The 27,489-nt window shown below is 53.1% G+C and overlaps 2 protein-coding genes across 5 annotated transcripts in view; both read right to left on the bottom strand.

Moving 5' to 3' along the window:
- Positions 1-16,230, bottom strand: part of OTUD5 (OTU deubiquitinase 5) — a 29,324-nt gene extending 13,094 nt beyond the window's left edge. The window contains exons 1-2 of one of the 3 annotated variants that reach the window (XM_047714711.1): positions 14,882-16,230; positions 4,663-4,753 (exon numbers count right to left, since the gene is read on the bottom strand). In XM_047714711.1, coding sequence (XP_047570667.1) covers positions 4,663-4,753; positions 14,882-15,475 — 685 coding nt within the window. In that variant the 5' untranslated portion in view covers positions 15,476-16,230. Of the gene's footprint in view, positions 1-4,662; positions 4,757-14,881 lie in introns of all 3 variants that reach the window. The other 2 variants (XM_047714709.1, XM_047714710.1) reach the window with 2 other exon arrangements.
- Positions 16,231-19,098: 2,868 nt separating this feature from the next.
- KCND1 (potassium voltage-gated channel subfamily D member 1) lies at positions 19,099-27,294 on the bottom strand. 2 transcript variants are annotated; one of them, XM_047715881.1, is made up of 7 exons: positions 24,428-27,294; positions 22,588-22,750; positions 22,402-22,485; positions 22,211-22,309; positions 21,680-21,930; positions 20,314-20,535; positions 19,099-19,239 (listed from the first exon to the last, which is right to left on the bottom strand). In XM_047715881.1, the coding sequence occupies exons 1-7, from the start codon at positions 25,546-25,548 to the stop codon at positions 19,215-19,217; spliced, it is 1,965 nt and encodes a 654-aa protein (XP_047571837.1). In that variant the 5' UTR covers positions 25,549-27,294; the 3' UTR covers positions 19,099-19,214. The 2 variants fall into 2 exon arrangements, with proteins under 2 accessions (XP_047571837.1, XP_047571838.1); XM_047715882.1 differs by having other exon boundaries at positions 20,307-20,535; positions 24,428-27,293.
- Between the last annotated feature and the right edge of the window lie 195 nt (positions 27,295-27,489).

The raw sequence follows: 27,489 nt of genomic DNA, 5'->3' as shown, positions 1-27,489 counted from the left end.
ATAAAATCTTTAAAAATGAAAAAAACTGTCCTTTTGAGGGATGTCCAGGTGGCTCAGTCTGTTAAGCGTCTACCTTTGGTTCAGGTCATGATCCCAGGGTCCTGGGATCGAGTCCCACATGGGGTTCCTTGCTCAGCGGGGAGCCGGCTTCTCCCTCCGCCTGCCACTCCCCCACCTCGTGCGCACACACACACTCTCTCTCTGACAAATATCATCTTTTTTTTTTCTTTTTAAAGAAAGGCAGACTGCCACGTGCAGTGCCTCATTTGAACGTGTCTGGAATCTTGGAAGCTTGAGTACCCTACATTCTCCTACAAATGGACCCTGAGAGCTTGTTTGGAGGTTCTAGCAGGGGAGCGCAGTTATTCGTATACCCCTGACCAAGGAATGGTCCTCTTCTCTATCAGGGAAGGTCGTCCTCTTCAACCAAGCACGCAGCTTTGGGATGGACGCACATGGAGCGGGTAAGGGAGGAAGGGGACACCCACCTAGCCAACCAGATCAGCCGAATCAACCCTGGCGATCAGTGGGGTGACAGATGTCTCAGCCAGATCACCCTCACATCCAATAAATAACATCTTTAAAAAAAAAAAAAAGATGTGGGTGCCTGTGTGGCTCAGTGGGTTAAAGCCTCTGCCTTTGGCTTGGGTCATGATCCCAGGGTCCTGGGATCGGAGCCTTGCATCGGGCTCTCTGTTCTGCAGGGAGCCTGCTTCCTCCTCTCTCTCTGCCTACTTGTCATCTCTGTCAAATAAATAAATAAATAAAATCTTTAAAAAAAATGATGTTCCCTGAGGCCAAATACCCCTCCCACCCTCACCACTACAGAGACCTACTGCATTCGACAAGTAGCTGCCCTTACTGTTAAACAAGACTAAAGGTTGGATGAGAGGCAAAGCTGTATAAACCAGGGACCCTCACCTCCTTCCTACCCTTTGCAAGGGGTTAATGGGAGGGAGGAATAGTCAACAGCTCTAACAGACTTGCCTCAACCTCCTTCCCTTACTGCCTGGGGGGAAGGTCCCTCAAACCTCTGTAATCCTTCCTCCTCAGGCGCCCTAAAATAGTCACTATTTGCCAAAGAGTTATATGGAGAAGCAAGACAGGAAAGCCTGGGCTACCTGGAGCTTAATTAAGTACAGGGCCCTACCATTTGCTTTGGAGGCACCTGGGAACCGCCTCCCTGCCAGGTCGCTGCCTGCCTGCCTGCAAGAAGAGCCACAGCAAGTTCTGCTGAGGACAGAAAAGGAAGTCTGGCGTCTGCAGGGAATCTAAAAACAAACCACACAAATGTGTGTACACAGAGCAGCAGGGAGAGACAGGAACCTGATCTATTCCCCACTTGCCTCCTGGCCCAGTGGGAATCCTGGCCCCACTGAGATGAGCCAGGAAAAAGGCCTCCCCTGCCTGTCAAGCAGCTGCGGTATGCACCTGGCCCCTGGCCCCAGATGGCACACCCTCAGTGGGGGAGACACCCTCAGTGGGGGAGACACCCTCAGTGGGGGAGACACCCTCACTGTGGGGAGACAGAACTCTGTCCTCTTGAAAGCCTGGTCTCTGAGATGCCCGCTCTTCTACTCAAGGATTTCCACAGCAAACATGGGGAAACTGAGGAAGCAAGGCAGAAAGAGCCCAACAGAAACTGGTGTACATGGGAGTCCATGGGAATCTTCTCCTTCTGGCCTAGTTCAACCTCAGACACTTATGCTCTGATACTGCCCATGTGATCTAGACAACAGGGTCCTGGCTTTCTCGTAAGGCCTCAGTTTCCCCACTTATAAAGCATTCAAAATTAATCAAAGATCCATCCCTCCCAGCACTGATGGTCCAGGCTAATGTTTCTGGGCCATCATTCTAACATGTACAGCCCCAGCTGCTTCTTCATGGCCCGTGCAGATGCATGTGTGGCCTCCACTTTGCCCACAGAGCCAGGGCCAGAGGTTTTTGCTGAGTCAAAGTCCTATGGGGGGAGGGCAGGAGAGAGGCAGACTCATGTTTCCAGGAAGAGGTTATCTGAGCCTAGCAGGGGCAGGGTGGGCCACAGGATACCTAGAAACTCAGGCTCCTACTTCCACTCCTTCACTGATGCTCACAAGTCCCCAACATGCCATTGTGAGAGAGAGCAGTGAATACTGGTTCCCACGAGGGACACCCAAAGCCACCTGCCTCAGGATTCCCAACAGTAGAGGACTACAGGCTCTTAGAGGAAGTAAGGCCCAGAGAGGTCAAGGAATATACTTGAGGTCACCCAGCCAGTCCACAGCTAAGCTGAAAAGCTAGGGCTTTACCAAGGTCACAGAAAGAACATGTCCTTTGGATACCTCTGGGACCCCATGCCAGCTCTGCCACTAATGACCCTAAGCATGTCATTTCTCTTTCCTGAGTTTCAATCTTCTCACTTGTCTTACAGGATAACGATTCCAATTTTGCAGATGAATCTGAAGTACCCAGCTGAATGCCAGCAAACAGTCAGGGTCAAGGAACAACATTGTGGCCTCTATGTGTGCAATCCCCCCTCCAACTCCAGCCTTCAGTTTGTGTTCCTTCCACCATGCCATGCGTGGCAGGAACTAGAACCTGTAGGCCTTCTCACCTGAGCTCAGGGTAACTACACAAGCTAGGCTGGAAGCAGAGGGGCAGCAGAAAGCCCAAGGACAGAGTCCCCTTCCCAGGTACATATCCTGTGCACTCTGCCCCAGGGAAACCTCCAGATTAGGCCTAGAGACCCAGGGGCCACGTACTTCCAGGGAGTGGCCATGAGGCTTCTGAGGTTTTACAGAGAAAAGCCAAGGGCAGCCCAGCTGGGGGAAATGGGTAGCCATAGTGCTGATAGGGAAAGGCCTTCAACCTGCAGCGGTCAGCTCTTCCTGTAAGCTCAGGCTCTTTACTGGAAGGCCCTTGTTGAGGGGGGAGGTATCAGAGGGTGTCTGGAGAGGTCAGCCAGATGGACACACATGAATGTTGCTGTTAATATGGGTTACTACACAAGACAGGTCCTTATCGGCCCCAACATCTGCCTCAAAGGTCGCCTGAGATCAAGGTGCCCAACTGCATTCTCTTACACTCACTCTACCAGTAGCCCCGTTTGCCCCACATCTAGCCTGAGGCTTCAGCACAGGGCAGCACCTCACAGGCCCTGAACTATTCTTTCTTTGCCTTCCTTTGGTCCAAGATGCCCCACACCCAGCTCTTTCTCTAGAAAACATCCCGGGAAGAACACAAGCTTGCACCACAGGGCTAGAAAGGGTGGGATTTTCCCAGCCCAGCAGAGTCCACTGCCTGAGCTTCTTCCACTTGGTAGAATGGAGAGGTAAGCAATTAATCCACCTAAACTTTTTCTACTTATTCAACAAACATTTGTGGCTCTTAGACACCACTGAAAACAGCATTCAGGCTTCACCAATGCTACTGTTCCCTGAAGGTCTACCAAGTGTCAGGCACCAAAGGCATTTACTGTAAGTGATCTCATGTAACCATTACAAATCTGGGTCTTTGGCCTTCTGTTATGGCCTCAGAAACAGGCTCAGGAGAACAGCTGCCTGCCCAAGTTCAGACCAAGAATCAGTGGCACAGTCAGAAGTAGAGTTGGTCCAGGCCACCAGTAGACATGGGGCCAGCTACACAGTGAGAAAATAGCAGACCCTCTAAGGACTCAAGGAGCCCTTCAGAATCAATACCATTTAACAGATGGGAAAATGGGAGTTTTTGAATCACAGCCCGAACTAGAAGACAGGGCTTCTGACTCCTACTTCGAGGTTCCTATCAGAGGGCCCTTTTCCCTGGTAGACAGTACAGACCCTATGGAAGGGTCAGATCACATGCACAAATTCCCCTGTACACTACTAGCACAAGGCTTTAGGGCTGCCTGCTGGGTCACAGATTCAGAGGCAGAGCGACCTCAAAGATGTCACTCAGACTGGATACTAGATGTTATTAAGGAATTATGAATGTTGTTAGGTAGGATAATGACGCTTGGATTATGTTAGGAAAGAAAAAATCCTTATCTGTCAGAGAAACATACATGAATACTTACAAATGAAATGATCCGACGTTAGGGTTTTGCTTTAAAAATACTTGTTTCAGGAGAGTGAAAATGAGTGGGCAGGGTAGTGATGAACAAGGCTGGCCATGTGTTCATGACTACTTTGAAGATGAATGATGGGTACATGAGCATTCACTATTCTACCTTTCTGTAAGTTTTAAAAAATTCTATGACCTCAGGGTGACAGCACTGTGCTGTGTTTAAGAACAGGAGGCATGGACTAACCCAACCCAGGGACTCCCAACTCTACTCTGACACTGGGCAAGTCACTTCCCTGCTCTAAGCTGCTTTCCTCTTCTGACAAATGGAAACCACAGTAGTCCCTACACCTACATAGCTTGGAAAAGAATAAAAAAGGGTTTCCTTTAGTGTCTGACAATGCAATCCGTCCCTAAGTAACATTATTTTTTATCACCATTATTGTTATTATTATCACTTTCACATCACTGCACTGCCTCATGACCAAAGGATAGAGGCCAGATACTGACTTGAAGCTGGGGTCTGGAGTCCCTGAAACACCAGTACACTCAAGCCCCAACCCCGTCTCAGGGGTTACTCCTAAACACTAGAAACAGCTCAGGGGCAGCCCTAGGCCCTTGAAGGCTGAGACACAGACTCACCTACAGCCCGGAAGAGACAGGCGCCGTCCTCCTTCATCTGCTTGATGATGAAGCCCTTCTTGTCTCTCAGGGCCTTTTCAAACCAGTGCTCCTGCTGGAGGGAAAAGGTGGGGGTCAACAACAGGAAAGGCCTGTACCCCCACCCCAGGGCCCTGCCCTCCAGTTCCCGAAGGGCCCAGCTAACTGGTTGAGAGGACACTGGGCAGGGTCAAGTCCCTAGCTCTGATTGACACTCCATGCACGTGGAGGAGGAGGAGACCCTTTCTTTTAGGGAACTAGTCATTGTATAAGCAGAAGACTTGATTCCAGAAGGGTCTCATCTGTTTTCTGACTGCCCCTGCTGACCATGTTGGGAATCCAACAGTGGGCACCTACAGGAAGCGAGTGGCCCAGACCTGGCAAGTACCCGGAGGCAGGGTGGTATGAGGTGGGGTGGGGTGGGGAGGTGGGGATGGACCTTACTCTATCTCAAGGAGTTTCACCAGTTCACCTGGGGACCCTCTAACCACTTAAGGTAGGGAAGATGTTGAGGAGGGAGTAACTGGCTACAGCCTAGATCCCAAGCCCTACATATAGCTAGGGAATGTCAAGATATATCGCATAAGGAAAAATGCATACACTGTATGATCTCACTTATAACTGAACATATTTCACATATATGTCTATGCGCATACAAACACATGAAAGTTGCAAAGACCATACAACAAAATATCTCTAAAAGCTGGTATTACAGGTGATTTTTATCTCACCTTTCTCATGAGAAGCATGCAATCCCTTGTCCAAAACTCCAAAACTCAAAAAGCTTTGAAAACCAAAGTCTTCCTCTAACTCATCTGCCATCCTAACCTGACCTGAGCCGGTGAGAACCTATTTCTCCCACTTGGAGGTGAATGTTCAAACACTTCCATGCAGAAACAGTCAGCAGTTTGGTTATGAGGTACTACCACTGACCCCACCAGAGGTGTCACATAACACATAGTATACACACCAGGTGATTTTTCTAAACTCTGAAATTTCCCTAAAATTCCAAAGCACATCTGACCCCAAAGGTTCAGGTTCAGTGAGCCCGTACAAACACGTATCTTCAGACTTAAAAAAATAATGGCGAGACGAATAGGCAGAAAAGAGGACGTTTAGGCCAGTGAAACTACTCTGTATGGTACCTTAATGATGGTTACGTGTCATTATACATTTGTCCAAATCCACAGAACGTACAACGCCAAGAACGAACCCTACTGTGAACTGTGGGCTCTGGGTGATTATGATGTGTCCTACATGGTCACTGACTGCAACAAATGCACCACTCTGGTCGGGGGGTGTTAATAATGGGGGAGACTATGCACATGTGAGCGCAGGGGGTTTGTGGGAACTCTTGTTCAGTTTTGCTGCGAGCCTCAAACTGCTCTAAAAAATTAAGTCGATTATAAGAAATGATGTCGACTTGTCACTGAAAACATGTTTTCCATTTCAAAACAAAACCAGAAGCAGCAGACCTTTCCCAGGCCTTTCACGCCCTCTGCTGGCCACAAGAAGCCAGCCTTCAAGAGCATCTAGGCTAAGGACCAGGAATCCCAAACCTGCTCCTTTGGGACACAACCTGCCCAGGGATTTAGAAGATCCGGGCTAACTCTGACTAGACAGAGGGGATCACTTCTCTGCAGGCCACATTTCCCCAGCTCAGGTGTGCGAAAATCCCAGCAGAGTAGGAAGTACAAGGTTCAGAGGCTCTGCGTTCCAATACCAAAACAGTGTTTTTCAATACCCAGCCCTGTCATTCACTTGCTGTGTGATTTCAGACAGACTACCAGCACTCTCCAAGCCTCAGTTTCCTATCAAACGACAAGATACGTGATCTACCTGACAGAGCTGTCAAGAAGCTCAAAGGAGCTTCAAGGCCTGAAAAGGCTTGGTAAATAACAGGTCCTCAGCCACAGAAGGGGCAAGACTGGCACAGAGACCACGTACAACTGAGAGGCTCTCAGCAAGTCCCATGGGAGTGGCTGGACAGAAGGGAGTGAAGAGGGGGGTGATGAAAGAATGCCCAGCAGCCCCACCATTAGGGAGGTGTGGCTGGCTTGCCAGAGATGACAAAGGCACCTGGAAGCCCTTAATGGGCTTCCATGGACAGCATGGAGACTCTTATTTGTGCAGAACTCTCCAGCATGTGCCTCTCCCACCCCAGAGGCTGTGGACTAGCACACTTCAGCCAGTTTCCCCCAGTCCATCCCTGCCCTGCAGGGACAGCCATCTCCCAACACCATGGTACCTGCCCCAGCCAAGGGTCACCAGCAGGGAAGCTGCAACTATGACTACAGGCCCACACTGGGCAGAAAGAGAAGTTCCAAAGAAGGGCACATAGTAACCTCCTGCCCTCAAGTGCAGGGGAAAAGGAGATTGAGGGGGAAGGGGATCAAAGAAGAGGAGAGGGGGCTCCTACTTACTCCTCCAACAAGGGTCTACCAGTAGCTGCCAAATCAGACCCTGACTATAGTAAGCCTGGCAACGAGGACAGAGAAATGAATCTAACTTGGTTTCTACCCTCCATAAGCTCACAAACTGCTGGCGGGGGGGATGGGGAGACAGGGAATGACCATACACAAGTGTGAGCAGGGCAGTCAAAGAGCTGAACACAGTGCTATGAAACACCCAGGAAGGGTCCTAACCAATCATGAAGGCAGGCCCCAGAGAAGAGGTGCCACCCGACAGAAGGATTAAAACATGAAGACCTCCAGAAATGCTTGTTAACTCTAAGTTAACAAGAAATCACTTCTGGGGGCACCTGGCTGGCTTAGTCAGAGAAGTATGAGACTCTCGATCTTGGGGTGGTGAGTTCAAGCCCCATGGTGGGTGTAGAGATTACCTAAATAAATTAATTTTAAAAAATCACTTCTACCACAAAGCACCAGGGATGCCCGAGGCTCAGCGGTGAGTCGGGCACAACTAAAGTCCTGGGTAGGACTATGCAGGCAAGAAGGGTGGGGCCAGGAAGAAAGATGAATTCCTATTAGCCAAATGCCTGCCCCGTGCCAGGTGCCTGATGCAAAAGGTGACTTCATTTAATTGTTCTTACCACAGCCCAGGTGGCAGTGAGCATTATCCTCATTTGACAAAGGCAAAAAGAGCTGGGGTTTGGGCACCAGGAGAGCCTACTATAGAGGCAATAGGGGAGGCCCTCACGAGCCACAATATGGAGACATACCTGGCAGCCCATCCTGGGAAAGTCGTGGTTTGTCCTTAAAAATGAAGGAGGCCAAGCATACCCTTTACGCAAGTAGGGCTTTGGTTCTGGGGCAGTCTGGGCCTAGATCTGGAGGCCAAACCATGATCCTCCCACTGGCTTTGGCACCAGCAACCTTAAGGGCTTTGGGTCTGGCTGAAACCCTGCCTCTCCCTTTGGGGAGAGAAAGTAGGGAGGCCATGGTCCTGGGCTCCAGGAAGAGCTTAGAGTCCCAGAAGCCTCTAGCTTAGACTCCTCCTTCCCCTGGCTGGACAGGAGCCTCTGGGAAAGGGGCCGACTTGGGAGTTGTTTAGGAAAGTGATCCAGGAAGAAAAGACCGGTGGGAGAGAGGGATGGGGGCTAACCCTTCCATTGGTTAAGTTTAAGCTGCATCAATACTCTGGCCTGAGAAAGTCAAGTCCAGACCGTGAATCTTATGAGCCCACTGCTGGGCCTATGGGTGAGTCCCTCAACATTCCTGAGCCTCCACAAGGGAGCTGGGCAAAGCTCTCTGACATCAAGGGATCCCAGGTGCAAGACTCTGCAACCTACTGGTCCGAAAGCCCAAGGGAAGTTGAAGCGGACTGCGGGACCCAACTGACTTACATTCCAGAGCAGCTCCACCAATTATCAGTCATGTGATGAACCACTCTGAAAACTCCACAGTTTTCCAATCTATGAAATGGGATAACAAGCTTCCCAGTAATAGGGTAACTGGAAAGACTCAAATGTTACAGGACTTTGCCCAGTAGGAAAGTACTTAATAGGTTCTCTTCTTCTCCCTTGGAGGGAAACAAGAACACTCCTGTAGGAGGCCTAATGACGACCGCCCAAAGATATTAGGCCCTAATTCCTGAAACCTGTAAATGCTACTTAGTAAGGAACAAGGGTCTTCAGCTGTGTGATTTAAATTAGGATCTTGAGATGGGGAGATTATCTTGGGTGTATCTGAGGAGGACCTAAATGCAATCACAAGCGTCCTTAGAACAGCAGATGAAGTCCTGACACAGAAGAGACTACACTTGACCAGGGAAGATGGTGTGAAAACAGGCAGAGGATGGAGTGATGCAGCCACAAGCCAAGGGAAGTCAGCAGCCTACAGAAGCTGAAAGAGTACTGGATTCTCCCTAGAGCCCCTGCAGCAAGTGCAGCCCTGCCAACACCTTGACTTTGGCCTACTGAAACTGATTTTGGACTTCTGGCTTCCAGCACTGAGAGAGAATAAATTTGTTGTTCTAGACCACTCAGTTTGTGGTAATTTGTCACAGCAGCCACAGGAAACGAACACAAACCCCCCTTGAAGCCCTCCCTGGTGGGAGCCATGAGGCAATATGGCGTGGTTCCAGTCCCACAGAATCCACCTCTGTAGCATCCCCCCAGGGAGAGGATGAGAATGAAGGCAGCAGGGGCCTGGAATTTCCCGTCTGAGTCTGGGAAGCTACTGACCCTGCCTATCAATGAATGAGCTGCCACTGAAAGGGGAGGGGGCAGGGGAAGATGGCAGCAGGAATAGCAGCTCTCGGGTAGATGTCTTCTCAGAGCCCAGGGCCAAGAGGTGTTTAATATTCTGGCCTTCACAGCTCTGTCCCAGCAAGCTGGATGCCAAGACCACCCCCTCTCCCGCTCAAAACTCCCAGGAACACTGGCTCAGCTCCATGGGCAAAACACAGGCAACCCATCCAATGAAAAACAGGCGCACTGCTAAGGAGCAACACAAGCTCTCCAGGGCAAAGGAATGGGAGAAGAGCAAAGCCCCCAGGCCTACTGCCGGGCCACTGAGGGGGAGAGGGGAGAGGAGGTGGGTTTTTTAAAAAAACGAAGATTCTATTATTCTGCAACAACAAGAAATGACGTACTGACGCATGTTACAACATGGGAGGCTATTAAAGAATATGCCAAGTGAAGCCAGATACAAAGAACTGGACTGTACGATTCCATTTAATATGAACCGCTCAGAATAGACAAATCAATCAAGACGAAAAGTAGATTAGTAGTTGCTGGGGGCTGGGAGGGGATCATGGGACTAGAGGAGAGTGATGGTGCAGGGCTGCTTGGCAAGTGATAAAAAATGTTCTAAAATTGATCATGGCGGTAGGTGCACAACTCTGTGAATACACTAGAAGCTACTGAACTGTACACTTTAAATTGGTGACTTTTATGGTGTGTGAATGATACCTCAAGAAAGCCGTTAAAATTAAACAAATCCAAGGGCCTATAGCACTAGCAGGGGAGAAAAAAGCCAAACACTGCTTGAAACTTTGCAGCATACCCCCAACAAGCCAAAGGGCCTCACCACTTTCAAAATGGGTAAGAGGAATGTGGAGCAGGGAATTAAGAAGAGATGACAACTAGCTTCTGAGAAAGGAGTCCAAGCTCCCTCCTATCACCCATATCTCCCCAGACTGGAGAAACTGGGGGCGCCTGGGTGGCTTGGTGGGTTAAGCCTCTGCCTTTGGCCCAAGTCATGATTCCGGGGTCCTGGGATCGAGCCCCACGTCTGGCTCTCTGTTCAGCAGGGAGCCTGCTTCCCTTCCTCTCTCTCTGCCTGCTTCTCTGCCTACTTGTGATTTCTGTCTGTCAAATAAATGAATAAAATCTTAAAAAAAAAAAAGACTGGATGGGGCGCTGGGTGGCTCAGTGGGTTAAAGCCTCTGCCTTCGGCCCAGGTCGTGATCCCGGGGTCCTGGGATCGAGCCCCACATCGGGCTCTCTGCTCGGAGGGAGCCTGCTTCCTCCTCTCTCTCTGCCTGCCTCTCTGCCTACTTGTGATCTCTGTCAAATAAATAGATAAAATCTTAAAAAAAAAAAAAAAAAAAAAAAGACTGGAGAAACTGAGGCCCAGATAGGGGAAGTGCCTGAAGATATAGGACTCCAACCCTGACAGCCCGGGTACTACTTCCTGCTATAAGACTGTCTCCCCACCAAACGAATCAGCAGGTTCCTAGATGCCAAAGCTCAGCTGCTAAAAGGATTCCAGGAAGAACCAGAAGATCCTGGGGCAAATGCAAGAAAAGAATCAGCCACACTCTGAGGTGGGCCAGGTCTGGTATTCATAAACTCAATAACCCTGGGCATGGGTGGCCTTTTGGAGAAAAAGAAGCTGAATGTTTGCCTAAAGCATAAAACAGCCAAGCAGGAGATCCTGGGGTTTGAACTCAGGCCCGCCCAGCTCCAAAGCCCAAACTTCTTCCACACTACCTCCACACCATCCAGTAGGCACCCTGACAGGCAACCCCCAAGCTTATTCACCATAACACAGCTGGACATAAAAATCACTGTCTGCCAACCCTGAGCCTCACACTCAACAGACACCTGTCCTGCCCACTAAGCTTGGATGGCAGGGAGGGAAGAAAGGGGCAAGGGAGAGAAAGAGAGAGAGAGGAATCCAGATTTTCCTCAGAAGACACCCACTGTTCTGTCACCTCCAGGTCCAGAGGGCTTTGGCCTGAGTTCCCTAAAATCCCAAAGCTAGACAACACTTCACCGGCTCCTTACCAGACCAATGAGGAAACGGAGACCCGGAGAACATAGCCCTAGCTATTCCGGTTCATCCAGCAAAGCTCCAGCAGAGCCAGAGAGGGAACCCTGGGAACCTAGGTACCCTGGCTACAGTGCCAGGTCCAGCTTCTCCCACCACTGGAGCATGCACATCCCCCGCTGAAAACGCTCTGTGAGGTCCTCAAGCTCAGGAGACGTACAAGCCACTCTTTGCACGGGGTTGATTCAGTAAGGCAGCCGTGCCTGGAAAAGGAAACCCTTGATACTACCACCTCCCCAGCACCAGGACCCCAGGGTGCCAAAAGGGCTCCTAAAGTCCTATAGTAGTCACAGCATCTGACTGAACAGGAAGTCTGAGTAATCAGAACACGGATTCACCATCTGCGCTTCCTCTCAACAACTCCATTCTTTCCCAGGAGATCTAATGGGCCTCCAAGGCTACAAATGCCCCAGGTGACAGTTCAGGACCAAGACTGGAGCAGCAGGAAGAATCTTCCCTCTTCTCATCCCCCCAAAAGTCCCAAGTTGGAGGAGGTGAGACAGAGAGAAGCATCTTATTCTCCTTTTGTCCCAAGAAGTGTGAGGACAGTAAAGCCTTTCCTCTGTCATTGGGAAGACATCATGCAGCCACAGACCTTCACTTCCATGTTCTTATGGAAACAAGTATGAAGGAGGGAGCCTAGGTGATGTGAAAGGGGGGTAAGGAGAGGTCTTTCTAGTCACCATGGAAGCACACAGCTTTCTTACCTTACGCCCTTGGGACCAGGGACGTAGCACTCCCATTTCTGTGGAGAAAAGGCAGACTCCCCCCAACCAGGAAGAGAAACAATTCCTGGCCCTGACCCTGTGGGTCCAGAAAATTGATTCTACCTGTAATACTCAAGGGTAGAAAGGGAGAAAGGACGGGGTGCTCAAGACAAGGCCCTAGCCCCTGCAAAGTACAGAAAGATTTATCTGAACCAAGGGGAAGAAAAATATGGGTAGAGAATTTCCCTGGAGTGGGGATGTCTCTGGTGAGAACAAAGCTTGATGAAAGCAATTCAGGAAGCTCAAAACATTTCCGTGATCCTGGAAATGAGAAGCAAACAGAGCTGGGTCAGGGAGAGACTCAGAGTATCTCCTAGTTCTTCTGGGGAGGCCTCAGCTACCACATCCCCAGTACCTGGCAACCTTCTCATAGAAAGTAGGGAGACCCTCGTCCTGGCCTCAGGGAGCTCAGGTAAGGGGTTCTTATGACTATGAAGAGCACCCAGGTCTTTCTGTTCAATGCGGGAGGCCTCAGGACACACTGGAGAAGACCTCATGTCTATCTCACTGGTGAGAAAGGATTGCCTGGTTGCAGGGTGGTGGAGAGTCTCATACCCAAGGGGGACCTCAAGCCCCTCCCTAAGATGATCTCTTGTCCCTGAGAAGCTTAAGAGGCTCAGACTCTTCCTCAGAATCCCATCCTACCCATGTCCCAAGGGTAGTGGGTAGTTCTCAGGATTTAGTTCACGAGTGGTCTGAGGCTCAAGTCCCCAAGGAAAAGTATCTTATGTCCCTAAAAGGTCCCTATGACTGGGGTATATATATGCTACCTGAAGTGAGGTGACAATTAGAACTCTCAGGGCAGACTCAGGTCTCAGATTCTAAGGTGGGCTGAATTGTCTCACACACCAAAGAGAAAGTTTAAACTCTTAGGGGGAGACCCAAGACCCTATTCCCTAGGGACTTGGAGCCTAAGGTGGAAGAAGTCTTTCTGTTCCTGAGGAGTACCTTAAATTCCTTGAGAAGGAAGCCCAGACCTCATTTCTAAAAGACACACCAGTCACTGAGGTATGTATGGGTCTCATCCTTGAGGGCAAGCTCAAGTGTCCTGTGCAATGGGTCTCAGGCCCTGAAGGCAGACTTAGACCCATGGGGAGGGCACAGGCTCCATCTCTGGGACTCCATCCTGCCCACGTTCCCTGAAGAGTGGTAGCAGGCTACAGTTCCCGAAGCAGGGATCTTACATCCCTGACAAAAAACTCAAGCCCAAGGCACCTGGGTGGCTCAGTCCAGCATCTGCCTTAGGCTCAGGTTGTTTTCCTGGAATCCTGAGATGAGGCCCACATCAGGCTCCCTGCTCAGCAGAGTCTACCTCTCTCACCCTCTGCTCCTCTGCCACCCCCCATCCCAGCTCATGCTCTCTCTCTCAAATAAATAAATAAAATCTTAAAAAAAAAGTAGAAGCTCAGGATCTTGAGGTAGGGGGTGCTCGGATCCCTGCTGGAGGGAGAGAAGGGCCTGTTATGTACCCAAGGTGGGTTTCACTCCTTCTCATATCCCTGTGTTTGTGTGTATTGGGAGGTGTCTGAGACCCCACCAAGGTGAACACTCAGATACTAATCCCTGATGAGAAAGGACCTCTAAAGACCTCATCTTGCCTGGAACCTCTATGTGGGGGGTATCCCTTTTCCCGAAGAGTCTTCAGATCCTGTCTCTGTAAGCCCTTGTCCACAAACAGGGGACCCTGGGCTCAAGTGCCCAAAACTGTTAGGCTTATTTTCTTAAAGAAAGGTTCAGGCTGGGGAGGTTGGGGGAGAGAAGACCTAAAGGCCTATCACTTAGAAGAAGCTTAAGCTCCTACAGAAAAATTCAAATTCAGACTCTTTGGCCCCAACGAGGTCTCTGACCACTGAAAGGAAGCACAGACCCTTGTCACTTAGAAAAGAGACGAATCTCATGGACCTTAGTAGTTTCTGGTCCCTGAGTGTTAGTTTTGGCTCTCATCCTCAAAGGGAAGAGAATCTTTTCTCCCTGAAAGAAATCTTATCTCCCTGGAGAAAAACTCAGAAGATCCCCTTCTCTAAATAGGATATATATAAATATATACACACATTATGTATCAGGCTCTTGATTCTAGACGAGGGAGTCTCGGGCCCTTGAAGGCAGGCTTAACACCCTTAAGAAAGTCTCAGACTCCACTGCTGGGTGGTCCTGGGCTGTGTCCCTCTGAGAAGGAACCAGGTGGGGGGCGGGGTGGTTGTCCTGTACAGATGGTATCAGACCCCTGAAAAGGATTTGGGTAACTCAGGAACGCTCAAAATTCCCCTGAGGTCTCCACCTTACCTGTGCTCCCTGGAGGAGGAGTCTTAGACCTTTATCCCAGAGGAAAGGAAATCTCAAGGCACGGAACACAAACCAAGGTCCCTTGGAGTCATAAGACTCCCCTCTCGGGAGGCAATCCCACCTAATGTTCCTACATGATGAGGTCTCAGGGCCCGAATGATGGCTCTGGGTCGGTCCCAGAAGAGACCACAGACTCAATCCTTAAGTCCGCCATCTTATTTGGGGACTCTAACCCCCAAGTCCTTGGAGGGGGGTGGGGAAGTGTGTGCCTCGGGCCCCCACCACCAGAGAATGCCAGAATCCGGGAGAAGACGTAGGTCCCTTGGGACGGTCTCAAACAGCCTTCCTGGAGTCCCTACCCAGGCTGGGGAATCCCACCCGCCATACCCACTCACCTGTTACCCCAGCCCATACCTGCTCAACGGTTGCAGGGTCCATAGCCTCGATGCGAGCTGCAGCCGCCTCATACTCGTCTTCACTGTTATAACCTGCGCCGACCTCCTCACGCTCTGGACTGCCCCCTCCAACCGCTCCGACCCCGGGGGCTTGACGCCGCCGCTTGCTATGGCCCGGCCCGGAGCAGCAACCGCCAACGCCTACGGCTCCGCCCACGCCCACCACCACGCCCGCCGCGCCCACACCCGCCGCGGCTGCACCCAGCGCGTCACCTGGGCCGCCGCCGGGACCAACAGGGCCCCCGCAAGGAGGAGGAGAGGCCTGCTGTGGCCGCGGACCCGCCACGGCGCCAGGCGGCACGGCCAGCGCCCAGCGGTGAAGCGCTCCCGGAGGCCCCGGTAGCGGGCCCTGAGGCGGTGGCGAGGCCCGGGGACGGGCCCCCACGACGCCCGAGTCACGGTCGCGGTCGCCACCCCCCACACCCGTGCCGCCGCCGCCCACGCCCACACCCCCGCCGCGGCGCGGCGCTGGGGGCAGCGGCCCGGGCGGCGGCGGTTCGTTGGCGGGGTCGGCGTCGGGAGGCGGCGGCTTCTTTTTGGGGAGAATAGTCATGGCGGCACCGCCAAGTACCCCCGAGCAAACCCGGCGCGGGGCACGCTGGGAGAGAACCCGGATGAGGGGGCTACTGTGGTGCGCGAAGCACGATGGGATCGGCGGGACCCGGATAAAGAGATTGTAGCACGGGTTCGAGAATGGTCGGTGGCGCGCAGGTCACGCGGCAGGAGAACCCGGATGTTAAGTCCTAGATGAAGGTACCGCAGCGGGTTTGTCGTAGTCTTCTCTCCAAGTCCAACAAGTTTATTGCTACACTCGCTCCTTCCGGCCTGCTGCTTCAAAAGAAACAGAACCAAAACAAGCACCTCTTCGCCCCGCCCCCTCGCAGGTTCTTGCACTACCGGGTGGGGCCCCTGGGCGCTGCGCAAGCGCGCCAGGGCACGGCCCCGCCTTTCGTTCGGAAGTACGTGGGCAAAATCTTCGCCGCCGCCACAACAATCGCGGGCACCAACCAATCGAAGCAGCTGAGTGGGTCCTCGATGACGCCCACGGACCAATCAGATGCGAGCGATCGCCCTCCTGTGCTCTCTGTCTCAGATTTCAGTCAAAGTCGGCGCTCTCGTTCCTTGCCTTTATTCTCGTCCGCCCCGTCGCGTTCTTCTCTCCCCGAGGTTCTGACTCGCGGGCGGAGTACTAGTACAGGACAGCGTAGCCAGCCCCGTGCACGACAATTTTAAAAGCGCCTCGCCGCCAGACTTCCAACTTGGCCGCAGTCAGCCGGACTGACTGGAAAATATCAACACTCCCAGAGCCTAGCCCTCCCCTGAAGCGTCAGTTCCGGTCCCACCCACCTGCAAATCCACGTCTAGTGGGGAGGCGGGCGCCACTTCACCCTGGTAACAGGCCGAGTTCTGCGGTAACTGGTTAAGAGGAGTTGTCACTCACTTTGGGCCGGCCAACCCTGGGGCAGAAGTGCACCGTGGGGACCTTGGGTGTTTGGGAAGCAGACACGCCTTCTTTGGCTCCGCAGTGCTCTCGCCCTCGCGTTGACCTGCCCGCCCCTGTGGCTAGTGCGCAAGCGCAACACGCCTTTCCGACGCCCCCGCCCCCCTCAGCAACTGAGTTTACCTGGATTGAGCAAAAGTTTATGAACCAGCGCTGTCACCAGTTAGTGCTTTGCAAGGGGGTTGGTAAAATCCCTGGTACTGAACAGTTGGAGAGCTACAAGCTAATCGTAGCTCTGCCCCTTCTGTCTGAGGGCTCTTTGGCAAGTCATTTAACATCCACCCCATCCGCAATTTTTCAAAAGAATTTATTTTTCTAGTAATTGCTGTACCCAGCCAGAGTGGAGCTTGAACTCACAACCCCCGAGATCGAGTCCCATGCTCTTAGGACTAAGCCAGCCAGGCGCCCCTATCTGCAATTTCTAATCCTCTGTAACATGAGAATGGTAATTATGATTTAAGGATCAGTGATTAATGCCTGCAAAGGGTATAGTGCTGTGCCTGGCACATAGTAAGTGCTCAATAAGTTAGTTTGAATGGCAGTGCAAGGAAAAGGATCCCAGGGTTTGGAGTCAGGAAGACCTCAGTTCCAGACCCTGATGGACCGTTACCAATTGTATGATCTTGGGCGAGTCACTGTGTCTTAAATTTGAGGTTACCCGTGGAAAATAGGAATGATAATGCCTGCCCAGACTACCTCAGGGAATAGTTATGGCGTTCAGATGGGTTTATGAACCAAGAAGTTGTTTTGAGAGGTGAGGGCTTGCTGCTGGTCTTGGGAGTCAAGTCATACATGTTGACTGAAAGATGATTAGAAAGCTCTTCTGAGTGCCATCTAACCTTGTTCCTTCAGATGCTGACCTTGGTTGAAGTTCTTCCTTGAAGGGTGTCAGTTACAAATGGCATGTTGTGTTTCTGCTCTGAAGACTTCATGAGACAGGACTCAAGTTTCCTGGGCCTACTGTGTTCAGGGCACTATGCCAAATGCCTAGGCATATTACCATATTGAATCTTCTCATGATCCTCTCACTTGACCTCTATTTCCTACTAGATATGTCCAGCATTACATGTCTAAAATTGAATTTAGGATAATCATTGTAGCTAATCTTCATGAATTACTCTCTCTGCGCCTGGCACTCTGTGCTAACAGCTTTGACGTTCCTTTTGACAGTAAGTGCCCCCCACTCAGCCTTTGCCCAAGCCAGAACCTGGGAGTCAACCTTGTCTGCTCCCTCTTCCTCAACTCCCACATGCCTGTCAATCCCAAGTCCTGTCAATTCCACCTCTCAAACCTCTTAACTCTCCAACTCTTACCACCACTACATGGTCCAAGCCACCATCACCCACCAAGTGGACTACCACAAGAGCCTCCTCACCACCCTTCCTCCCGCCAGGACTGTTTCTCTAGAATCCACTGTCCACAGGCAGAGCAATCCTTCTGAAATGCAAACCTCATGATGACTCTCCTGTCTACAAGCCTTCAGAAGTCCCCGTTATCCTTAGGATAAAGTCCAAAATCTGTATCATAGCTTCAAAGGCTTTTTTGTGAGCTGGCCTATCTCCACATCCCTACTCTCACCACAGCCTCACACTCTCCTCCCCAGCTGAACCAAACTAATTTCAGTTCTCCGAAGGCCCCGAGCTTGCCCCCTAACCTCCAGGTCATTGCACATGCTCTCCTGTCTGCCTGAAACTTTTATCCTTTTCCCTGGCTAAATCCACCTCATTCTTTGGGTGTTGGCTGGATTAGGTCCTCCTGCCATCTGCATGCTTCTGCAATCCTATCAATCTTAGTTCCACAACACTAGACTGTAATTGCTTAATTGTCTGCCCTCCATGCTCACCTCTGTCAATCATAGACGATGTCTATGTTGCCCATCTTTGTATCCCTAGGGCTAGCACATGGTATGCGGTTAATAAATATTTGGTGAATAAATGGTTATTATTTTACAGATTAGCAACCTGAGGCAAGGAAAGGTTGAAGTGACTCTCTCACCTGGGGCTTGGAACCCAGGTCAACCCCAATCCAAGGTCTGTCTTCTTGGTGCTCCACAAAGCTCAGTCACACTCTAGCCAAGTGTATCCAGTAGCCCAGCAGAGACAGTGCAGGGGATGTCCACAAGGAAGGGTGAGCTGCCAAACTTGACAGATGCTTTCTTTCTTCTTCTTTTAAAATATTGAGTTCTTTTTTTTTTTTTTTTTTTTTTTTAAGTAAGCTCTAGGCCCGATGTGGGGCTTGAACTTAGGAACCAGAGATCAAGAGCTGCATGTTCTACTGACTGAGCCAGCCAGGTGCCCCTGAGAGATGCTTTTAATTAGAAATCAGTTCAGAGCCATTGGCTGCCAGGAAGCCTGGGGTTTAAGTCTCCTCTGACCAAGTGTGTGCTGCTTTGGGTCTCAGTTTCCCCACCTGTGAGTAAGAGAGCTGGAGCAGATGAGTCCTAGGGGCATATCTCAGGGCTTCCTGGCCTGCCTCACTGGCTGTAGATTCAGCTCTTCAAACCACCCTCTTTAATTCCTCCTAGATCTCCATCTTCCAGAACATGTCACCAACCACTGACCTCCCAGAACCTAGACCGCAACCTGCCCTTCTCCGGTTGAAAGGAATTGAAACCAGTGTACATTCCACCCCCGCCCCCAGCCCGACCCAGCCTCCAAATTCACAGAGCCAGGAGGTACTCATCCTCATCTCTCCTCTCAGGTTTTATTGACTGATGGAAACTACATCTTTGTCAGCCACCAGCTCCACGGGGACAGTGCTGGGGACAGGGAACCTGAGATGATGCCAGATTTCAGCCTGAGAGCAGACACAGAGTTCTGGAAGGTGACCCAATAGGGAAAAGAGAGAGGAATATGTGAAAAGGCTTTGCGGGGGAGGAGGAGGAAGAGATCAAGAAGTTCCTCCTGCCCCCTACAACTCTCAGAGTTTAGGAACAACTCAGGCCCCATCCCCAATGCTTCTGGACTCCTGCCCAAGAACTTGGAATCATCTATGATCTCCAAACACAGCCCAGCTCTCACTGACTGCTAGTCTCTTATCTCAGCCAGTCCAGACTCCAGCCCAACCCAAGAGGGAAGCAAACCAGGGGAGAAGGGGGCGGAAGGGTTGGAGGTGGCCCCCCTGGTTAGGGCAGATCTAAATACTGCAGCAGCCTGGGCAGAGCCTTTGCATAACATCACAGCAGCAGCTGCTATTGCTAGAGTTTGCTGGGGGCCCAGCACAGGACGGGGTTGCAGGGACCCATTTCCAGCAGCCAGGAAAAGGGAGTGGTGTTTGTGCTCTCTGTGTGTATTGGGAGAGGCAGCCTGACCCCTGAGCCAAGGTGGGGGGTGGCAGGTCACTGCTGAGGCCACAGCCCAGGAAGCCTGTGGTTGCATTCCAAGCTTCAGAATCAGGGAGCTGTTGGGCTCAGTGGAGGGTGGGGGAAACTCCTAGAGGCCAGCTCCAAGGTGAAGGTTCTCTTCTCTGAACCCCCAAACCTCCACAGCCCAGCCAGAGAGAAGAGGGAACCTCATCTCTCCTTCTCAGGCCAGAGCTGAGATGTCAGGTGGGAGTCCCAGGGGCCAACAGGAGGAGCATGCAGGAGGCCAGCGAGGGGAGAGAGGCCAGCCCTGGTGTGCTGGGGCAAGGAGGCTGGGGGGCCTGAGGAAGCCCAGCACTTCAGCAGCCCCCAGGACAAACTGTCGGGGGTGGGGAAAGTTTCCCCTTCCCTGGCTGCTTCCACATCAGGTGAGCCGTTCCGTCAAACTGCATTGCATAGTTCTCAGTGGGGGGAGGAGGGGCAGAAGGGGTCCCCAGGTCTGTCCCTCCTTGCCTCCCCAAAATATGGCTTTGGAAAGGAGTCCCCAAGAATTGAGAGGGCCCTCTGGACAGGCGGACCCACCGCTCACAGGGAAGAGATCTTGACAGTCTCCGGGAGGAGGCAAGGGGTGCCCAGGTTGGAGTTCCTGAGGGTGCTGCTGGCCCCACCGCCACCACCAGGGGAGGAAGGTTGGCTCTCATCTGGGGTGTTGGCAGGAGGGGTAGGGATACTGATGATGGCAGCCACGAAGTCCCGGCTGTCGCAGTTCAGGTCAAGGCTGTCGTGGGGCTTGGCATTGAGGCTTGAGCGGCTGTGCATAAGGGTGGGGAGGTGGAAGCTTCTTAAAAGGTGCTCTTAATACTTGCTACAGCAATCGTGACATGTATTGAGTGCCTGTTGGGTCTCTGGCTCTGTTCTAAATGCTTCGCCTCCATTCCCCCATTATGGTGGTGCCCAGTGAGGGCTCTGGGGTCAGGTGGTCCTGGGTTGAAATCCCAGTCTTACCTTGGCCCCTCTAAATCCCTCTTCTCTCTTTCATCTGTAGCGTGGGAATAACAGAGTTGCCTACCTCGTAGGGTCCTTGCGGAGATTAAATGAGATAAGAAGTGCTATAAAGTGCTCAGCCCAGAACATAATGAGCACGCATGGAAATACCAGTATTTCTTACCTCATAGGGTCACCGTGGAGATTAAATGAGATAAAAAGTGCTACAGAGTATTCCACATAGTGCCCGGAGCATACATACATAAGGAGCATACATACCAGAATGTTCTCCATCGTGGTTACTCCTTATGATGCCAGACCCTCATAATGATCAGTGTAAGAGTTACATGACCTGGTCCTGTTCCTTTCTGATTTGGCTTCCCACAACTCTCCCCCTCACTCACTCCACTCTACTCACAGGAGCTTCTTGGCTGTGTCTCTAACACGCAGATCCATTCTTGCCTCAGGGCCTTTGCACAGGCTGTGTGCTCCCTCCCTCATCTTCTTCTGGTGTCACCTCAGCAAAGCTTCTCCATACCCCATTCTACACCCTGTCCCCCATCCCCAGTTTATTTTTCTTCTTGGTACTTAACACACCTCATTGTGTACGTGCTTGTTTATTAACGGTCTCATCCCACTAGAATATAAATTCCAGAATGTCAAGGAGCTCTGTCTGTTTACTTTGCTGTCTGAAATGAACTCAACTTGTAAACTCCTACAGTGAACTCCAAAGTGCCTGAAAGTGTGCCTGGCATATAGTAGGTGCTCAATAAATGTTGGCTGAAAGAGCCAACGAAGAACAAGTTCCAGGCAAGAGAAGCCCAAGTTCCCCACATAGAGGAGTCCGGGCTTGAGCTTGGCTTGCCGGGCCAGAAGTCAGGACATCACAGACCACCATCCCCCGCACACCCCACCACCCAGTCTCAGCTCTGAGCTTCCCCTAGGGGTAGCCAGCAGGTGGGGGTGCTTACCTCTGAGGGGCAGGGCTTCTCCGCAGCCCTGCCAATGTGTCCAGCTCCTGCATGCTGCCACGACTGACTGAGGCCGTGGAGTTGGCAAGGCGAATGGCACGGCGCTTGGCCCTGCGGGGACAGCAGGAGGACAGCAGGCTGCCAGGCCCCACTGCCTGGGAGGACACGGAGGTGCTGCGGCTGGTGCGGCCCCCCAGCGAGACAGCGCCCAGAGCCTCACTGAAGGTTAGCTCATCTGTGAACTCATGGCACTGTGGGCAGAAGGGAGGCACGGTCATGAGGCAGCACACAGGAACTGACCCCAGCCCTCGGCCTTTGCTGAGGCCACTCCCTCCTTTCTGGAAGTATCTCTTGCTTCCCTTCCTCTGCCCACCCTTCAAGGCTCAGCTGTACTGGGGCCTCTTCCAGGAAGCCCTGTGGGATTTCCACAATCAGTAGTGAGCCTCCCATCCCAGGGAGGGAACTGGCTGGGCTGCGGAGGAAGGCCCCTCCTTCTGTCGCCCACCCCCCCACCCCGCCTTTAGGCCTCACCGTTGTCTTCTCTAGACAGTGAAGGAGGTGGTGATGTTGTTGCTCGAAAGCAGAACGGTTCCGGACACACAACGCCTGTTCCTCCCCACTGCTGCTGTCCTGGGGTGGACGGAGCAGAGGGACAAGGTCAGAACCTTCCTCCTCCCGCCACTTCTCCCCTGCCACCCAACCCCAAGCAGGCCCCTCCCCACCTCAAGGCCTCCGTTCTGCTTGTACTGTAGGAAGGCATTGGTGGTACCACTCTTTGCCAACCGGATCCTTGCCAAGCGCACCTTCTACAGAGAAGGGAGGAGACAAAGGGTCAGGTGGGTAGACACAAGAGCAGACTGGCTTGGGGCACGGGGAGCAGGAGGTACTCTGAGGGAAGAGGCTGTTACCTGCTGCGCTCGGCGCTTGTCAGCACGCTGGTTCTGGTGGTAGATGCGGCTGAAGTTGGACACGATGACCGGCACAGGCAGCGCAATGACCAGGACACCGCTGAGGGAGCAGATGGATCCGAAAATCTTGCCAGCAATGGTGCTGGGCACCATGTCTCCATAGCTGGGGCCAGGGGAAGGAAGCCGAGGTTAAGAAGAGTGCCCACATACCCCTCAGTCTTCCACACCATCCCATCCAGCCCAACACACTCTGCGACCCTGGCCGGGCACTGAAACTCTCTGAGCCTCAGTTTCCCGCTCTGCAAAATGTGGGGAAAGACCTCTCTGGCCACCGGTGGGGGTCAAGGGAGAAATTGGCCCTCGGCCCCTACCATCTGCTGCCCCCATCTGAGCTGCACATCTGAGTCAGCTGGAAATCTATTAATACCAAACAGAGGAGAGAAGGAGGAAGTCAGAGGCAGTAAATATAGTCTCCTGGGGAGAAAGTCCAAGCTGAGTCCTGGGAGCAGTGCTCTGTTGGTTTTGCTTCCATCTGTCTTACCTTCTCTAGGTAGGACCCCTTCTTATTACCCCAGAAGAAGCCTTGAAACTCTCCTCCCATGAAAAAATAGGGGGAGCCTTGAAACTCCCTCCTCCCTTTTCTTCATGCCATCTCCTCTTCCCTGGGGATGGAGCAATGCCAATCTTATCCACTTGTGTCAGGGGGTCGGGGTGGGGGGGACCCAAGCTTAGGGAGGTTCCACAGCTGACTTGCTTGAGATCACCCAGCATACTTTTGTTCTGAACAGGGGACCAGTGAGATCCCCTCCCCTCTGCAGTCCCAGCCTCTAGGCCTTCTCTCAGTCCTTGTCCCCCTCCCCCCCAAGGATGGCCGTTCCTTATTTCTTTGACTCATTTAAAAGTCTCTCCAACTTGGCCATTTCTGGTCTGTGATGTGTCATCTCAGACTGTGTCCTCAACTATGAGACACAGGCAGCTGTCCACCCTCTCAGGGTTGCTGTGAGGACTCATTAGGGTAAAAGGCACTCAAGAACCCAGTTCCAACCCACTCTCAGGGCTCAGTATTTGTATGTCAATCCAATTCTGAACCTCCAACCAGAATTAATTTCTACTCCTTAGAAACCCGAAAGCCATTTCTCTGTAGCTCTGCTAAAACCCCAGCGAGCCCACTTCACCCATTCAACAGATCCCAAGCAACTGTACACCTAATTCCAGCAATGGAAATTTAGAGAAGGAGCATGGTATGTGCCCTAAACAATGTCTTTAAGAACAACATGAGTTTGGTGATTCTGTCTGATGCCTTTATCCCAACTTGTTCCCTCTCAAGGATTGACACTAAAAAAATAATGCTGAAAATACCTCGACCTGGAGAACATCAAGGAATCACAATGTCACAGAGGTAGGACCCCATACGGCAGATGATTCTGGAGGTTTGAGAGACATGGGTCCTCAAGGTGGGAAAAAGGAGGTGGTAGAACGCCAGTACCTAGGTATCCTACACCAGAAACTTTCAGAGAACTTTCACAACCGTGAGGTCACAGAATCCCCTCTAGATGACGAAGGGATCAACATTTCTCATTTGCCACAGGGGGGAAACAGGCCCAAAGAGAACAAGGTCAACAGAAAGAGTGCAGCTAAGACAATCTTTGGAACCCAAGTCTCCTGACCTGGACAGTGAAGGCATTGTCAGACCTGCAAGGGATTTGGAGATTAGTCCAACTCCCTTTGTTTTCAGAGAAGAGCAGGCAGAAGCGCAAATTGAGAAAAAAGAGATCTTACTCTTACAGAGAAAGGTGAGTGTAACTGATCAGGCAGCTCCCAACACCGGGTCTGCACTCACCCGAGGGTGGTCATGGTGACAATGGTATACCAGAAGGCCGCAGGGATGCTAGTGAAGTTGGTCTTGTTTGTGCCCTTCTCAGCATAAAACATGACCGTGGCGAAGATGATGATGGCCATGGTAAGGGAAAAGAGGAGAAAGCCCAGCTCAGAGGCACAGCTCTTGAGTGTGTAGCCCAGAATCCGCAAGCCCTGCGAGTGCCTGGAGAACTTGAAGATGCGGAACACCCGGAATACACGCAGGGTGACAAAGGCGCCCGAGACATCCTCGTTCTTGGGCACGAAAAGCCCGATGTAGTAGGGCAGGATGGCCACCACGTCGATAAGGCTCATCACACTCCGCAGGAAGCGGCACCGGCTGGGGGCGGCGAAGAGCCGCAGGAGGTACTCGCCGGTGAATATGAGCACGCAGGCCGTGTCCATGCAGAAAAAGGCTAGGGGGAAGCGGTCGCCGCAGGGCTGCTCCCTCGGGGGCCGCCGCGCGGGGCCGCGGCACGGGATGGTCTCCACCACGTTGGCGATGACCGACACGGCGATGAAGAAGCCTGTCACGTAGTAGAAGACGAGGGCCGCCGTGCTCGTGTGCGGGTTCTCGAAGGCCCGCCAGAGCCGCTGCCTCAAGGAGCTGCCGGCAGGCAGGGCAGGGCCATCGCCCGCCTGCTCCGCCTCCTCGTCCTCCGCCAGGCGCTCGGCGTTCTCCTTCTTGCGGTCCCGGTACTCTTCGAGGCAGCAGTCGCCCACGAGCTCCGGCACCAGACCGTAGAAAGCCAGCTCTTCGTCGAAGGCCTGGATGCACTCCTGCCGCGGGCAGTGCAGGCGGCCCGTGCGGTAGAAGTTCAGCACGTGCCGGAACATGTCGGGGTCGCGATCGAAGAAGTACTCGCCCGAGTCCGCGTCATAGAAGAATTCCTTCTCCGAACTGCCTAGCAGGGTGTCTGGGTAGCGGTCCAGAGTGTTCTTCCAGGTCTCGAAGCGCCGGCCACTCACGTTCACCACCAGAACCTCATCCCCTCGAGACGCCTTCACCCCGGGCGCAGGAGGCAGGGGCTGCTGGGCCAGGGGCAACCAGCCCACCGCAGCGGCCCTCGCGAAGGGCAGCCACGTGGCCACGCCGGCCGCCATCCTGCGCGCCCCAGGGCCACGGAGACTCGGGGTGGGGGAGGGTGGCCTTTAGGAGAGTGTGGCTGTCTCCAGGATGCTGGGGGCTTGGAGAGGCCCTGGGCCACTCGCACAAGCAAACTGGGGGTGTCTACAGAGGCCGAGAGGAACCAGGAGGAACTAGAGAGACGGGTAGGGCCTTGGGGGGCATTTAGAGGATCCAGGGGGGATTTGGGGGATGTCTTGAGGGACCAACCAAGGAGGAGCCAGGGGACATGGAAAGGAGCAGAAAAAGGGTGCCTGGAGGGGCCAAGAAGGAGCCCAGGGAGTGTTTAGAGCAACTGATAGGGCTCTGGAGGGGTCAGCATGTGCCTGGGAGATGTATGGGGTGTCTAGGGGGCAAGAAACATTGGAGAGTTGCCCACACTCTCAAGAGTTCTGAGGAAAGATGGGGCTGGGACCCCTTAGTGGGTGTGGAGAAGGGGCTGGGGCATCCAGAGAAGTGGAAATGGGACCAGAGGTGTTTAAAAGAGGCTAAGAGTGTCCAGGTGCGGGGGGGTTCTAGAGGGGCTGAGAAAACTGAGGTGGGTCGTCTGCACCCTCAAGACTTCTGGGGAAAAGATTAGGGGACTGGAGCTCCCTCACGGATCCAGGAAATGGGTTCGTGCACGGAAGAGGTGGCTATAGAACCAGAAGGTTGTAAAGAGGCTGCGAGGTGTCTTGGGAGTGCCTAGAGCAGCCAAGAATAGCCTGAAGGGGGGTGTCTACACTCTACAGGAGTTCTGGGGAAGGCAGGCCAGGTGGGGCCCCCTAGAGGGACTGGAGAAGGGAGTAGGGCATCTGAAGGGTTAGATATGGGGCTAGGTTATTTTACAGAGCCTGAGAGGTGTCTGGGAGCGAGGGGTATGGGGTGCTGCTGAGAAAGTCTGGTCCACCCTCTCAGGAGTTCCTGGGGGGAGGAAAGGGGCCTGAGGAAGCCCCTTGGGACTCAACTGGAAGTTGGGCACAGCCCCAGAGCACCCAGAGGCTGGATAAAGACTAAGATAAGAGGAGGGGGTCCCTCCAAAATGGGCCGGAGGGCGGGGTGGGATGTTAAAGGGAGCTGGGTGTGTCTCAGGGGAGGGGGAGGTTGGCGGGCCTTGCGGAGGGGCGGGTGTGCGGACGGGGGAGGCCCGGGCGAAGCTGTGTCCCACCGTTAGGGGCTGGTCTGGGGAAACCACACCCCGAGGGGCTGGCGGTGTGTGCTGGGCAGTGGAAGCAGCGGCGGCAGAAGAGGAGAAGCAGCCACAGCCAGGCCCGGGAGAGAAGGCAGCGCAGACAGGCAGGGGGAGGGGGCTGGGTCCCTGGAAGGACTAGGTCCAGCAGAAGCCCTGGGGACTATCCCAGGATGGGCTAGGGAGTGGGGGCTGGACCAGGGAAGGACAAGGACAGCTCTGTGCGTGGCCCCCTCCCCCTCCCCAAATGGCCGTCCTCACCTGTGTCCCCGCTGCAGCAGCGGCCACAGCGTTGGGGCTGGGGGTACCAAACACCGGAGCTCCTGCACCCCTCTGCAGAGCTGCCTGAGTTCTCCTCCTCCTCTGGCTCTCTCTCTCCGCCCCTCTGAGCTTGCCGGGAGCTACAGAGAGAGGCAGGGAGGGGCCTCGTAGCTCCCAGAGCCCCCTCCCCTAGGACAGCCTGAGAGGGACCCTGGGGAGACTCCGCCTCCTACAAAGCTGGTTGGGCCTCAGTCGCGTCATCTGGAAAATGGGGGTGGCAGGGAGCTCTGCCAGTTCTCCCCACCTCCTTCCTGGACTCCCCCCTCTTCCTGCCCAGCTCCTACCCCCTCTGCCCCCAGGGGCCCCCACCCCCACCCGTCTGAATCAGCAGCACTTAGCAGATCCGATCGATGGGGAGTCGTCCGTTAATGGCCCCAGAGCCCAGTGCCATGTGGAATGATGCAGCGCTGTGTCCCCTCCCTGCCCCCAT

Source organism: Lutra lutra, chromosome X, assembly GCF_902655055.1.
Source record: "Lutra lutra chromosome X, mLutLut1.2, whole genome shotgun sequence".
Taxonomy (NCBI): domain Eukaryota; kingdom Metazoa; phylum Chordata; class Mammalia; order Carnivora; family Mustelidae; genus Lutra; species Lutra lutra.
Note: the sequence above shows the minus strand (reverse complement) of the source record. Positions and strands in the feature narration are given on the sequence as shown.